The sequence below is a fragment of the Bacillus rossius genome, chromosome 1 (assembly GCF_032445375.1).
Source record: "Bacillus rossius redtenbacheri isolate Brsri chromosome 1, Brsri_v3, whole genome shotgun sequence".
NCBI classification, from domain to species: domain Eukaryota; kingdom Metazoa; phylum Arthropoda; class Insecta; order Phasmatodea; family Bacillidae; genus Bacillus; species Bacillus rossius.
In genome coordinates this window covers 249604114-249619398 of record NC_086330.1, presented here as the reverse complement: position 1 = coordinate 249619398, position 15285 = coordinate 249604114, and the positions used below count along the sequence as shown (strand labels likewise).

Here is a 15285-nt window from a genome sequence, read left to right as displayed (position 1 = left end):
AATTTGGAAGTACAAAGGACTCAAGTAGATAGTCACTAATAGTTAAACAATTGTAAGTCTGTTGGAATGACGTGGCGTGTGCAGTGGGCCGGAGTGGAGCGCTCGGCTGAAGGGCTGCGGTGCAGCAGGAAGGGCGCAGTAAACATAAAGGGCGGCGGGGCGGCGGGAGAATGATGCGTGTAGCACCAGCCGGCCGGCGCCCACAGCCTTGAGAATCCTTCGGAAGCCATTACTCGGCCAGACCCTAGCCGGGCTATAAATATCCGCGCCATCGACCTCTGGCTATTGCATTGTCTCTCCGCCCTCGGACGGTTCAATCCCACCCAGGCCTGGTCGCGGCCGAGGAAAGGGTTTGGCGGAGTTTAACGCGACATATATTACAGACGCCTGTTTTTTATGACGCGTTAGCGGCGGGCGTTGCTGGACAGGTCCTGCGGAGAGCGGGGGGGAGGGAACATGACCCTGTCCTCCTGTGGCGGCTGTCGCACGGAGCTGGCAACCTGTTGTAGGCTGTAGTTATTGCTTCCTGGCGAGATGTACGGCGCTGGGCCGCAGAACTGCGCGCGGCTCCACGCTAGGACTGAAGCAGGACCTCCTCGGGTCCTGAACTCGGATTAAAGCAGGACCTCCTTGGGTCATGAGCTCGGACTAAAGCAGGACCTACTCGGGCCATGAGCTTAGTCTAAAGCAGGAACTACTTGAGCCATGAGCTCGGACTAAAGCAGGACCTACTTGGGCCATGAGCTCGGACTAAAGCAGGACCTACTCGGGCCATGAGCTCGGACTAGAGCAGGACCTACTTGGGCCATGAGCTCGGACTAAAGCAGGACCTACTTGGGCCATGAGCTCGGACTAAAGCAGGACCTACTCGGGCCATGAGCTCGGACTAAAGCAGGACCTACTTGGGCCATGAGCTCGGACTAAAGCAGGACCTACTCGGGCCATGAGCTCGGACTAAAGCAGGACCTACTCGGGCCATGAGCTCGGACTAAAGCAGGACCTACTCGGGCCATGAGCTCGGACTAAAGCAGGACCTACTTGGGCCATGAGCTCGGACTAGAGCAGGACCTACTCGGGCCATGAGCTCGGACTAGAGCAGGACCTACTTGGGCCATGAGCTCGGACTAAAGCAGGACCTACTCGGGCCATGAGCTCGGACTAAAGCAGGACCTACTCGGGCCATGAGCTCGGACTAAAGCAGGACCTACTCGGGCCATGAGCTCGGACTAGAGCAGGACCTACTCGGGCCATGAGCTCGGTCTAAAGCAGGACCTACTCGGGCCATGAGCTCGGACTAAAGCAGGACCTACTCGGGCCATGAGCTCGGACTAGAGCAGGACCTACTCGGGCCATGAGCTCGGTCTAAAGCAGGACCTACTCGGGCCATGAGCTCGGACTAAAGCAGGACCTACTCGGGCCATGAGCTCGGACTAAAGCAGGACCTACTCGGGCCATGAGCTCGGACTAAAGCAGAACCTACTTGGGCCATGAGCTCGGACTAAAGCAGAACCTACTTGGGCCATGAGCTCGGTCTAAAGCAGGACCTACTCGGGCCATGAGCTCGGACTAAAGCAGGACCTACTCGGGCCATGAGCTCGGACTTAAGCAGGACCTACTCGGGACATTAGCTCGGACTAAAGCAGGACCTACTCGGGCCATGAGCTCGGACTAGAGTAGGACCTACTTGGGCCATGAGCTCGGACTAAAGCAGAACCTACTTGGGCCATGAGCTCGGACTAAAGCAGGACCTACTCGGGCCATGAGCTCGGTCTAAAGCAGGACCTACTCGGGCCATGAGCTCGGACTAAAGCAGGACCTCCTCGGGACATTAGCTCGGACTAAAGCAGGACCTACTCGGGCCATGAGCTCGGACTAAAGCAGCACATCCTACGTCATGAGCTCGGACTAAAGCAGGACCTCCTCGGGTCATGAGCTCGGGCTAAAGCAGGACCTACTTGGGCCGTGAGCTCGGACTAAAGCAGGACTTATTCAGGTCATGAGCTCGGAATAAAGCAGCACATCCTCGGGTCATGAGCTGGATGTTCATGTCACAACATATTACTCTACTTTGATAGAATAGGGATGTGCGTGACACTTTAGTTTTAGTTCATAACTTCAAATATATTAACTATGTGAAACATTTTAAATTGTGTAAATCATTGAAAACACTAATTGAAATAGGCTGCTGCGCTTTTATTTAAAACAGGGGACCCATAGTTTAATTAAATATGAAAGAAATGCTATTTTATTGAAACAAAAATGTTCACAAACTGACGTAGTGTGAGATCAGTGTGTGCGCGTGATTGATTCCGCGTGTGTGTGGTGGCCTGCGCAGTCCTGAGACACGAGCCGTAGCAGCAGCTGGCCGACTCCAGTGCAAGCCAGCACGCAGTGCGTATAGAGCAAGGAGGGAGATATTCATGTGTGACTCTTACAGTGGAAACTGATACTTTTGCGAGACTTGTGACGCCATCTGTTGGGTGGGCCTATAACTACTACCAAACAAAATAATACGGACGGAGGGTTCAAATACAGTGTTAAGTTTGTAGTGGTTATATAACTAAATCATGACTTATTGCTTAGTAACAGAAATTTAAACTTTACGATAAACACTTAATGTTTTTTGATGAAAAATCATGTTCTATATAAAGAAGTAGAAATTAAAAAAAATTCTGGTATGACACACCACAAAATGTGTGGCTAGCAAAATAAATCGAATTAATATTCTCTGGTTTGTTCGCCTGATAAAAGCTTATGCATTTCTTCTCACATTTAATACAGCAGTGTTAGTTACGTATTCTGAAAGCTAATATGATGCGGGTGGAATATAACTACAAAAAAACTAGGTCTCAGTCTCGGCAACTAGAGTTCCTCCCTCGAAACAGTGAGTGTCACACGCGCCATCCAGAGCAAGGGCGGAGCTCCGGGGCTCGTGGCAGTGAGTGCCACACGCGCCATCCAGAGCAAGGGCGGAGCTCCGGGGCTCGTGGCAGTGAGTGTCACACGCGCCATCCAGAGCAAGGGCGGAGCTCCGGGGCTCGTGGCAGTGAGTGCCACACGCGCCATCCAGAGCAAGGGCGGAGCTCCGGGGCTCGTGGCAGTGAGTGTCACACGCGCCATCCAGAGCAAGGGCGGAGCTCCGGGGCTCGTGGCAGTGAGTGCCACACGCGCCATCCAGAGCAAGGGCGGAGCTCCGGGGCTCGTGGCAGTGAGTGCCACACGCGCCATCCAGAGCAAGGGCGGAGCTCCGGGGCTCGTGGCAGTGAGTGCCACACGCGCCATCCAGAGCAAGGGCGGAGCTCCGGGGCTCGTGGCAGTGAGTGCCACACGCGCATCAAGAGCAAGGGCGGAGCTCCGGGGCTCGTGGCAGTGAGTGCCACACGCGCATCAAGAGCAAGGGCGGAGCTCCGGGGCTCGTGGCAGTGAGTGCCACACGCGCCATCCAGAGCAAGGGCGGAGCTCCGGGGCTCGTGGCAATGAGTGCCACACGCGCATCAAGAGCAAGGGCGGAGCTCCGGGGCTCTTGGCAGTGAGTGCCACACGCGCCATCCAGAGCAAGGGCGGAGCTCCGGGGCTCGTGGCAGTGAGTGCCACACGCGCATCAAGAGCAAGGGCGGAGCTCCAGGGCTCGTGGCAGTGAGTGCCACACGCGCCATCCAGAGCAAGGGCGGAGCTCCGGGGCTCGTGGCAGTGAGTGTCACACGCGCCATCCAGAGCAAGGGCGGAGCTCCGGGGCTCGTGTCAGTGAGTGTCACACGCGCCATCCAGAGCAAGGGCGGAGCTCCGGGGCTCGTGGCAGTGAGTGCCACACGCGCCATCCAGAGCAAGGGCGGAGCTCCGGGGCTCGTGTCAGTGAGTGCCACACGCGCCATCCATAGCAAGGGCGGAGCTCCGGGGCTCGTGGCAGTGAGTGCCACACGCGCATTAAGAGCAAGGGCGGAGCTCCGGGGCTCGTGGCAGTGAGTGCCACACGCGCATCAAGAGCAAGGGCGGAGCTCCGGGGCTCGTGGCAGTGAGTGCCACACGCGCATCAAGAGCAAGGGCGGAGCTCCGGGGCTCGTGGCAGTGAGTGCCACACGCGCCATCCAGAGCAAGGGCGGAGCTCCGGGGCTCGTGGCAGTGATTGTCACACGCGCCATCCAGAGCAAGGGCGGAGCTCCGGGGCTCGTGGCAGTGAGTGCCACACGCGCCATCCAGAGCAAGGGCGGAGCTTCGGGGCTCGTGGCAGTGAGTGTCACACGCGCCATCCAGAGCAAGGGCGGAGCTCCGGGGCTCGTGGCAGTGAGTGCCACACGCGCCATCCAGAGCAAGGGCGGAGCTCCGGGGCTCGTGGCAGTGAGTGCCACACGCGCCATCCAGAGCAAGGGCGGAGCTCCGGGGCTCGTGGCAGTGAGTGCCACACGCGCCATCCAGAGCAAGGGCGGAGCTCCGGGGCTCGTGGCAGTGAGTGCCACACGCGCATCAAGAGCAAGGGCGGAGCTCCGGGGCTCGTGGCAGTGAGTGCCACACGCGCATCAAGAGCAAGGGCGGAGCTCCGGGGCTCGTGGCAGTGAGTGCCACACGCGCCATCCAGAGCAAGGGCGGAGCTCCGGGGCTCGTGGCAATGAGTGCCACACGCGCATCAAGAGCAAGGGCGGAGCTCCGGGGCTCTTGGCAGTGAGTGCCACACGCGCCATCCAGAGCAAGGGCGGAGCTCCGGGGCTCGTGGCAGTGAGTGCCACACGCGCATCAAGAGCAAGGGCGGAGCTCCAGGGCTCGTGGCAGTGAGTGCCACACGCGCCATCCAGAGCAAGGGCGGAGCTCCGGGGCTCGTGGCAGTGAGTGTCACACGCGCCATCCAGAGCAAGGGCGGAGCTCCGGGGCTCGTGTCAGTGAGTGCCACACGCGCATCAAGAGCAAGGGCGGAGCTCCGGGGCTCGTGGCAGTGAGTGCCACACGCGCCATCCAGAGCAAGGGCGGAGCTCCGGGGCTCGTGGCAGTGAGTGCCACACGCGCCATCCAGAGCAAGGGCGGAGCTCCGGGGCTCGTGTCAGTGAGTGCCACACGCGCCATCCATAGCAAGGGCGGAGCTCCGGGGCTCGTGGCAGTGAGTGCCACACGCGCATTAAGAGCAAGGGCGGAGCTCCGGGGCTCGTGGCAGTGAGTGCCACACGCGCATCAAGAGCAAGGGCGGAGCTCCGGGGCTCGTGGCAGTGAGTGCCACACGCGCCATCCAGAGCAAGGGCGGAGCTCCGGGGCTCGTGGCAATGAGTGCCACACGCGCATCAAGAGCAAGGGCGGAGCTCCGGGGCTCTTGGCAGTGAGTGCCACACGCGCCATCCAGAGCAAGGGCGGAGCTCCGGGGCTCGTGGCAGTGAGTGCCACACGCGCATCAAGAACAAGGGCGGAGCTCCAGGGCTCGTGGCAGTGAGTGCCACACGCGCCATCCAGAGCAAGGGTGGAGCTCCGGGGCTCGTGGCAGTGAGTGTCACACGCGCCATCCAGAGCAAGGGCGGAGCTCCGGGGCTCGTGGCAGTGAGTGCCACACGCGCCATCCAGAGCAAGGGCGGAGCTCCGGGGCTCGTGGCAGTGAGTGCCACACGCGCCATCCAGAGCAAGGGCGGAGCTCCGGGGCTCGTGGCAGTGAGTGCCACACGCGCCATCCAGAGCAAGGGCGGAGCTCCGGGGCTCGTGGCAGTGAGTGCCACACGCGCCATCCAGAGCAAGGGCGGAGCTCCGGGGCTCGTGGCAGTGAGTGCCACACGCGCCATCCAGATAAGGGCGGAGCTCCGGGGCTCGTGGCAGTGAGTGCCACACGCGCCATCAAGAGCAAGGGCGGAGCTCCGGGGCTCGTGGCAGTGAGTGCCACACGCGCCATCAAGAGCAAGGGCGGAGCTCCGGGGCTCGTGGCAGTGAGTGCCACACGCGCATCAAGAGCAAGGGCGGAGCTCCGGGGCTCGTGGCAGTGAGTGCCACACGCGCATCAAGAGCAAGGGCGGAGCTCCGGGGCTCGTGGCAGTGAGTGCCACACGCGCATCAAGAGCAAGGGCGGAGCTCCGGGGCTCGTGCCAGTGAGTGCCACACGCGCCATCCAGAGCAAGGGCGGAGCTCCGGGGCTCGTGGCAGTGAGTGCCACACGCGCATCAAGAGCAAGGGCGGAGCTCCGGGGCTCGTGGCAGTGAGTGCCACACGCGCCATCCAGAGAAAGGGCGGAGCTCCGGGGCTCTTGGCAGTGAGTACCACACGCGCCATCCAGAGCAAGGGCGGAGCTCCGGGGCTCGTGGCAGTGAGTGCCACACGCGCATCAAGAGCAAGGGCGGAGCTCCGGGGCTCGTGGCAGTGAGTGCTACACGCGCCATCCAGAGCAAGGGCGGAGCTCCGGGGCTCGTGGCAGTGAGTGCCACACGCGCCATCCAGAGCAAGGGCGGAGCTCCGGGGCTCGTGGCAGTGAGTGCCACACGCGCATCAAGAGCAAGGGCGGAGCTCCGGGGCTCGTGGCAGTGAGTGCCACACGCGCATCAAGAGCAAGGGCGGAGCTCCGGGGCTCGTGGCAGTGAGTGCCACACGCGCATCAAGAGCAAGGGCGGAGCTCCGGGGCTCGTGGCAGTGAGTGCCACACGCGCATCAAGAGCAAGGGCGGAGCTCCGGGGCTCGTGGCAGTGAGTGCCACACGCGCCATCCAGAGCAAGGGCGGAGCTCCGGGGCTCGTGGCAGTGAGTGCCACACGCGCCATCCAGAGCAAGGGCGGAGCTCCGGGGCTCGTGGCAGTGAGTGCCACACGCGCCATCCAGAGCAAGGGCGGAGCTCCGGGGCTCGTGGCAGTGAGTGCCACACGCGCCATCAAGAGCAAGGGCGGAACTCCGGGGCTCGTGCCAGTGAGTGCCACACGCGCCATCCAGAGCAAGGGCGGAGCTCCGGGGCTCGTGGCAGTGAGTGCCACACGCGCATCAAAAGCAAGGGCGGAGCTCCGGGGTTTCGTGGATGTCGTGATTGGCTGGGTCAGTATCGTGCCAGTCTTCTACGAATGCATTTTACAACCGAAGACATGTAAAAGTATTATTTATGAATTAAAATAATATGCCTCCATTGATTCAATCTTTACTTTAGCAATAATTTGACTGTGATGTTTGATATTAAAAGTAGTTTGATCCTAACTTTATCAGGAATATTATTTTAGGTTTTTAGACTTTGTTGTAAATAGTTTCCTCATACTTACAGTCATGTTCATAGATCATAAGGAGAGTGGGCGGGGAGGGTTGTTTGCGCTCAGATTGATAAACGTAAACGTAGAAACTATTTTATATGAAAAAAGTTCTTTATAACTTAAAGTTTTCTGCTTATTGTATGCATATAGGCTTAAATATGGGAATTATATAAATTACAAACTCCATATCCAGAGATTGCTTGTTTGGGTTAAAAACCCACACCCAAAACTCTCGGGCCCAAATATTCTGGGCTGGTATATTTATAAGTTGTAGGCCGCAATACATTAATGTTGTGAACGATATTTTTTCACACAGTTATAATGTCGGAGTTCGTAAAGAAAACAGTCAGTGCATGCTACTGGAAGCGCTAGAATGCAACTGTAAATTGGTTCGCAAGCGACAGGCAGCTCATTCCGTGGGACAGAAGGCCCCGAAGTGAGCGTGCGAGGTGGAACACACCGGGGCTTGTCATTCGCCAACGTCACATGACGAGCTACGTTAAACGCCAATAATAAACCCACTCGTGTCGTGAAATTTCCTTCACGTTTGCCGATTGTTGAAATTTTTCCAACGATATGTGCCAACACAGTTAAAAAATCTTGTTACGTAACACGAAAAGTTTTTTTTGTGATAGTAAATTTTAATGCTATAAATTCTACGCCATATGTATGGAGAAAGTACAAAGAAAATGCTACATTTTTACAAAGGTATCTGGGAACAAACTTTTTGGGAAGGTGAGATAAGCTATTCATCACTTGTGCGCTTACAGAATTTCTGTATTAATACTTATTTTTTGTTATACTGCTGTTACCATACTTGTAATTGTACAGAAGACACAAGTATACAAAAAAAATATTAGTAACTTTAAAAACTTTTGTAACTTTAATCAGTAACTACAGTTCCAATTACAATTATTTTATTGTGATTGATATTTACTAATATAAAACCAGTTGATCCAAGTGTAATAATATTTTAGATTGTTTTTGCCTTGCACATAAAAAGAGCTCTTTTCATTGCTGTATGGAAATAGTTGAAAAAAGAGTAAAGTGAGGTTCAAAGGTTCATGATTGTGCATTGTACTCTAGAGGGTGAATTCGCACTAAAGCTGTGCATCTGTCCTTGGAGTGTCTTTCTCAAGTATTGAATTCATTATACTTTAAGTATCATCCTGGCGTTTCACTCGCGCGCAATTATTGTGTTTTCAAACTGCGGAATACACAAAGCTTCTTCGTCATCATCACCAGTGGAAGCCATAGTTTTCACACCTGATTTTAATTAATTGGCCAAAAGTACTATTTTAATGCTGACAAACATTCGTTTCGTGGCTGTCAGCATATTTCATATTATAGTCAAAGTTCAAAAGAAGTATCCTTATAGATAAAAACTGTGTACTATGAATTGGCGTGGTTTTACGGGAGAGGGATCTTTTTTATAACGAAATGTATGCTATTTTTTTCTATTTTGAACCAAATATACTACTTTTATACAATTTCTATGGGTATTATTTAATTACTTCGTTTGACTAATATTTCCGTAAAAAATTTTAAAGTATAATTTACATGCGTATAACTGAGGTTGAATGAGTCGTTATTTGCATTAAAAATCTGTTTTTATATATTTAGTTCAATAAACATAAAAGGCTAAGATGGACTGACGTTTCATAATTAAATGAAATTATTTTAAAGTTTTAAAACCATTATTATACAATAACATAGTTTGCAGAGAGTACTGCTGTGACATTCAATATATTTATTTAACTATATAATATCGCATATTATTATTACCTACCTTAAAATCTGAACATATTCTTTATTTATCTCTGTTTGAATACGATATGCTCCACTACAGTTTCATACATTTAACGCAGACATTTTGAACACAGTTTAAAATAATAAATAGTGTGTTGTTCAATACTTTAATTTTTTTTTATTTTGTAAATGTTTCAGCATTTTTAAAGTTTAATCCATGCGTTTGCGATGTCAGTGATATGTTTTGGTCAGGTTATCATGGCAACTAACATTTTTGTGTTGTCAATAGTGCAATTTTTGAGCAATGTATTATTAAATCAAGACTGTAGATAAAAGTGTGGACTTGTGTAATGGCAGTGTAGGTGCTGCCGTTTTATCCTAGAATTTGTGGTAATTCCACAAGTTTTTGGTTTATAACCTAGTGATTTAACTGCTGCCAAGATATGGTATATTATTTATATTTTTGTTAGTGCCCCAATACATTAAATTTAGGCAAAATTATATATTAAGAATAGGTGCTTATGGTCCATTGATCCTGCATAGCGGGCAATAAAGATTCTACAAGAAAAGTTTATAACCTATCGAACTATATTACTGAATTGTCATCAGAAAAACATGTCTCCTGCTAATAACCTATTTTATAAATTTAATATTTTAATTATTAGGAAATTCAGGATATTTATTTGAGACACCTAAAGTAACATTACACCGTAACTTGTGACATTTTATAAATATAGAGTTTTTGAGAGGTCAATGTTGTGTTCTACAAATTTATTGAATAGTGTTGGCATAAATATCTTGGAAAGATAAATACCTGTATTTTCCTGAAAAAATATTTTAGGCTCACTACATCAGTTAAATATGTTTAATTGTTTTTTATATATAGGCCTATATGTTTTGGAATACTTAAAAGTATAATTTATTTGCAACTTTAATGTAAAATATGGGCATTTTAAATATACCGTAATATGTATAAATATTAACTTAATTAAGTGTGCTATAATAAGATTTAGTTGTCTTGTAAAGTGAATATTTATATAATATGCAAACCAAAAATAAAATAAAATAAAATCTGATCTTTATTTTGAAATTTATGGCTCCCAATGTGTTATTTGTACTAATTACATACAGTAACTCAGGTGTACTACAGTTTATTCTGGATAAGCTACGTTACAGTTTATTTATGGGTTTTACTCTACAGCTATTTGAACGCATCAAGTGGGGCTAGTTTTAAATTACTACTTGACATCACAGTTATTGGACACACTATCTGGATTGTTACGGTTTACTTGTTTGGTTTAAATATTTATTTTAAGTACACAATAATAATAGTATATGAAGGATTGACCACGTTTCATATTGAAATGTAAATAATTTAACGATTAATTTGCATCATGTATATATCATAGGTAATTTTTCTTTTAAGTTTATTGGCTATGTCCATGAACAATTGGAATGAATTATTTACGGTTGACAAATCTGGAAAATAAATGAACTTGGGCTGGGATGTCACCAGGATGGGTTCGCCCGAGCCACAGTCTCACCTGGCTGAAGGGGTCGTCGGGGTCATGGGTCAGGGGTCAGGAGTGGGAGCGGGAGGGGCGGTGGCAACACGGGCTCATCAGCAGATTGCCTGGCACTCAGCTCCGAGTCACCAGGCGCGCCTCACGGGAGTCGCTCATCTGCGCAGATCCGCGCTGCGCCCGCTGCGACGGCGACTGCTATCAGCACACGGCCTCGCCTCGCCCTCAGGCACAGGTCCATTACTGTTCATCACTTGTTACAAAACACCTCAAATAATACACAAAATCAAAACACAAATTTTAAAACAAATATTCGAAATTTATGTTGAATTTTAAATAACGACTTTCTTAAAAAAAAAAAAAAACCTCCGGTATCGTATTGTTGCGATTTAATACGGGTTCGTAAAGGATAGCCCAATTAAGGACTTTATTACACTACACAGTTTTATTTATTGCCACTACTTATGTCACTAACAAATAATCTTCTAAAATGTAAAATAATTAATTACACTTAAAGAAATGTCTATTCCCCAGTCACTCGGTTCTTACACACCGCACACCTTCCTGGGCCGCACCTCTGGCGCAACTTTCGCCGCAGCACCCCTCGCGGGACTCCGTCGCAGGACTCCGTCGCCGCACTCCGCCGCCGCCGACGCACTTGCCTTCGCCGAGGATCCACTCGACGCCTCACTCGCAACTTCGCTCGGGACTCCGCCGCGCCCGCGACACTATCGCCCGGAACTGAACTCTTCGTCCTGGAACCTTCGTCCAAGGACTTCGCCACTCTGCCGCACCCGCGGCACTATCGCCCCGGAAACTCCACCGCGGGAAAGCTCCCGCCTGAACTCTCACTGCCTCCACTCTCCCTCACAGGCCGCCGTCCTCGTTTTATATATCAGCCGCAATTTCCAGAACTCACAAGCGCGGCCGGGGCCAGTCGCGTCATTCAGCGCCGACCCGACGGCAGAAATCTCTCGAAACACGTGTCGGCGGCTCGCGTAACTCCGCAGCTGTCAGGTGTCAGTTACGTGTCAAAGGCGTGGCGTCGCGCGGGTAGTGGTGGAAGGAGGGGGGAAAGCGACAATCCTTGTTATCTTCCAGGCGCGCGCGGCGCATATAATGTTGCGGCAGTCGCCAGCCAGCTCTGCACCTGCACGTGTCACGGTGTTGCTCACATTCACAACAGTTTATTAACAATTCAGTTTAGTTTTGGGCCACGGAATTAATTATAATGAAACAAATATGCACATTCTAGTCTTTGCCGCACGAACTTTCGCTGACGATTAAATTTGTCATTTCCCCTTCCCCTGACGCATAGCGATGCTTTGTGTGGAGCATTGCTGGATATTATAAAATATCTGACATCCCACGCCAAAACTCTATAGAAAAATGGTTTTGAAATACTATAAATATTCAGCAGATTTTAATTCCATAATAAATTCCAGACGTTCTTAATTTCTTTCCTTATTATTAACAATCACAGATGAAAAAATTATATTCCTCAGATGGAGTAAGACGAAGGTAAATTACCGAGACACAAATGCAGGAACAGCATTTGATTGGATTCTCTACAGACTTTTTCTCAGTGAAGTATATTTTCGTGTGTTAAACTTTAAACATGGTGGGAATGGGTGGTGCTTGTAATGGTTTTTTCAGTGATTTTACTCGTGTTTTCTTTGAATACAGTAACGTGAGATTATTAGAACATGAAAATGAATACGGGTAAAATTTTATAATTCATTAACGTCAGCTCAATATAAAACACATGTATGTAGTATCACCTTTATCAAATTTTTATCAATATATTTAGTGTAATTTTTAAAGTAAATTGGAAGTTTTTGTTGTACAACGTTTTATCATTTTCTAAACAAATTTTAGCTCAGGAATTACAAATATTAATAGTACTAAATGATCATGTCTATAATAATAAAATTCAGCAATTAAAAAGCTGCAAATGTTTAAAAGTACATAATTCAATATCTACTATATTTTCAATGATCTCGATTTTTTTTTGCATACAATATTCAAACATTGTTAATTTTCCTTAGAATTAGGCCTTCCTAGTACCGTTGTACTGGAGCATCAGTTCAGAGTGTTATTATTGTTTTTCTTTTTTTTTTCAAAGACCGTTTCCCGCCGCACTATTTTATTTTTTTTACTTTTGTAAAGCACCAAAATTATTTTTTTGTTTTGTTTAAATGATGTTAATTATATGACTTTTCTTATGTCTTTCTGACATGATTTATTTGCACCAGGCCCAATTAGTTTTGACAACGTTTTTAAATTGTAGCAATATGATTTTCCATCTTTTGATGGCGTGGCCTTCAAAGATTTAATCGTTTGAATTCTTTGAGCATCGCACCCCGTTGCATTGTGGGAATTTGAAAGGTCTCAAAAAGTTCGGTGGCTCTGGCGCTTAGCTGTAGGCGTCTCTTGGCCCCTTACCGCCTCTACAACACGCAATTAACTATTTAATTGTGTTTCCAGCAAGAATAAATGTGTTTATTCGGTGAAATAATTGTTGAACTTAACCGGATAGTATTTGTGAGAAAAACGCTCGAACACTCTACAATTGACGGACTTCTATGTGCGTGGTCCGGCATCAGCTACATTTTTTAGTTGGCCATTTTGGATTTGTCATCGACTGTTACATGAAGAATCAGGTGACGCCAACGTGTTTCAAGTCACTTGTTGCATGTCTAGCAGTAAATAAACAGTGAGTGCGCCACGCAAGAACGCCAGTTTACGTATTAACGTAAATTTGTATTGTATTGGCAAGTTCATTTTGAAACATACATTTAATTTTAAAAGAATCAAGTTGCCATTTTTGTTAGAAAAAATTAATAAAACAATTTTTAAGTTAATAAAGTTAGTTAACTTAAAGTAATCCAAACGCTTATTTGAAATTAATTGATAATGAAAATATATAAACACTAACATAAGTGCTAATTTTGCTTGGCTTGCAGCTACACCTGCGATTGGCAAAGAGGAAGCCTAGATGAGTCTCCCTTACCTGTTCGCGTCCAAGCGTCTAGGCCCCGCCCTGTGTCAGCGCGGAGTTTCACCTGCTCGCTCTTGGTACTGAGACACGCTGTTGACTGGACTGTTCGTCCTCTCCACTTACCATCTCACACTGACTTGCGAGCCAGGTAGCTGGGTGGTAGACTACCCGCAATACAGCAAGGAGTAGGTGGCTGCATGACTCCCGAGTTGACTTTCGTGGTACTTAACGGCCTGTTTACTTAACCAAAACATCCTAATTATATATACATATATATGAAATTACAAATTAAACATTTGTGTAAGTGTCTTAGGCCCAAATATTGAAAATTTTCGTGAAGTTTGTGTCTCAAATTACCCATCGTCAGTGTAATGATATTTTTTTCGTGTATTTATCGTTAGGTCAAGAAATATATAATTATATTCAGTTATAGTCCAGCAGTTTCTTACTCTTAATATAAAATTCTGGACAAATATTTTTTGTTTAGCATCATCATTGGGTTCGTCTATTTTTCGCTGTGATTTAAATACTTTTTTTAAACTGTAGTACAGTTCTTGTTGCAACTGCCTCATGATTGTCAGCCCGCTGTGTTCGCCTGAGCTCAGATATTTTCCGTTATGGTTTCTTCCACGGAATTCTCTGTTCGGTCTAGGCGTTTAACTTTTTACAAAAGTTGATTTAGTTTTTTATTCGTGTTTCTGCTGTTTTTATATTTTTATCTGTTCTTGAGGATTCTCTGTGCCATAAAGCAATTTCGTGTGTCAAAATATATTTTTAAAATCTGTGTTCCCCATATAAGATTACTTAAAAGTAGTCTCTCTTTCCGGAAAGTATGTATTTAATTACGGTTCTTCGTAACGTGCTGAAAAATAAAGTATATGCACTGTTAAATTTTAAAAGATACATTAAACACGCGGAAATCCTGAAAACATAATAATTAATTTCTAAATTAATTTAAGAACTGTTTCCTTAAAAATCAAATGTGTTTTAAAAATTTTTAATTAAATTTATTTTAAAATATGCAATATTTAAAATTGTTACATATTGAAACGTGTATTGTTCAGATAACATTTTTTGTTATATTGATTTTAGTTTGGTCTTAGTCACTATCAGCAGCATGATTTGTTCTGGAACAGACAGGCTGTTGTGAAACTCATAAGCTTGGCCAAAGGATTGGCATGAAGTTGGGATTATCGAAACCTTTTTTTTTTGTTTATTGATAGCATTTTTAATATGGATGATTGAAAAACCAACCAATTTTGGCTCCAGGGCATCTATATTCCTGAATTAAAAATTCAGGTAAAAAAATATATGCAATTGTATCTAAGGTTACTTTCAATAAATATATTAAACATCCTAACCCGTCCTCAGTAAACAGTCAAACAACCATAGTGCCAATGTGTTTCCAAAACTATTTTTATGGTAAAATAATTACTAAGCCTGCAGTAAGAAACCAGCTAGTATTTATTGGGGTGATTTATGAAACTTCTTGAAACTGAAATCAGTAGAACCCGGTCGTCATGGGATACATTTTCAGTGCAGTAATATATATATATTTAATTTTTATTTAATTTTAAGCATATATTCATTTGTACTTTGTTTCATTTATATTTATATAGGCGCACGAAGGGGGATATTTTAGTAGGCAACGGAAAGGCAATTTAATGCGCGCGCCGAGGAAGTCTGTAAAGCGCATGCGAACCGAGTCGTCCACATGACCACCGCGTGGCTGCATTCCCTTCCATGAGCACCCGGGGACTCACCAATCACACCGGTGTGCCAAATAAACCTTTGTGACAGAAAAACTATCCTGAATAATCTTTATAAAA

At 47.4% G+C, this 15285-nt stretch overlaps 1 protein-coding gene across 1 annotated transcript; it reads left to right on the top strand.

The window, feature by feature from the left end:
* Positions 1-456: 456 nt before the first annotated feature.
* Positions 457-14638, top strand: LOC134527118 (collagen alpha-2(IV) chain-like). The gene is made up of 13 exons (XM_063359488.1): positions 457-495; positions 2909-3369; positions 3531-3959; positions 4014-4496; positions 4551-4763; positions 4873-5028; positions 5141-5299; positions 5355-5783; positions 5946-6050; positions 6159-6479; positions 6587-6912; positions 10449-10684; positions 14549-14638. Exons 1-13 carry the CDS (start codon positions 457-459, stop codon positions 14636-14638), a joined length of 3447 nt encoding a protein of 1148 aa, XP_063215558.1.
* Positions 14639-15285: the final 647 nt, after the last annotated feature.

What these genes read in the sequence shown, in the direction of transcription:
- LOC134527118 (XM_063359488.1), top strand. Translation starts at nt 457, where the DNA reads ATGACCCTGTCCTCCTGTGGCGGCTGTCGCACGGAGCTG. An exon ending in GAGCTCCGGGGCTCGTGGCA is followed by an intron (nt 5,784 to 5,945) that starts GTGAGTGCCACA and finishes GGCTCGTGGCAG; the next exon opens with TGAGTGCCACACGCGCATCA. An exon ending in GAGCTCCGGGGCTCGTGGCA is followed by an intron (nt 6,480 to 6,586) that starts GTGAGTGCCACA and finishes GGCTCGTGGCAG; the next exon opens with TGAGTGCCACACGCGCATCA.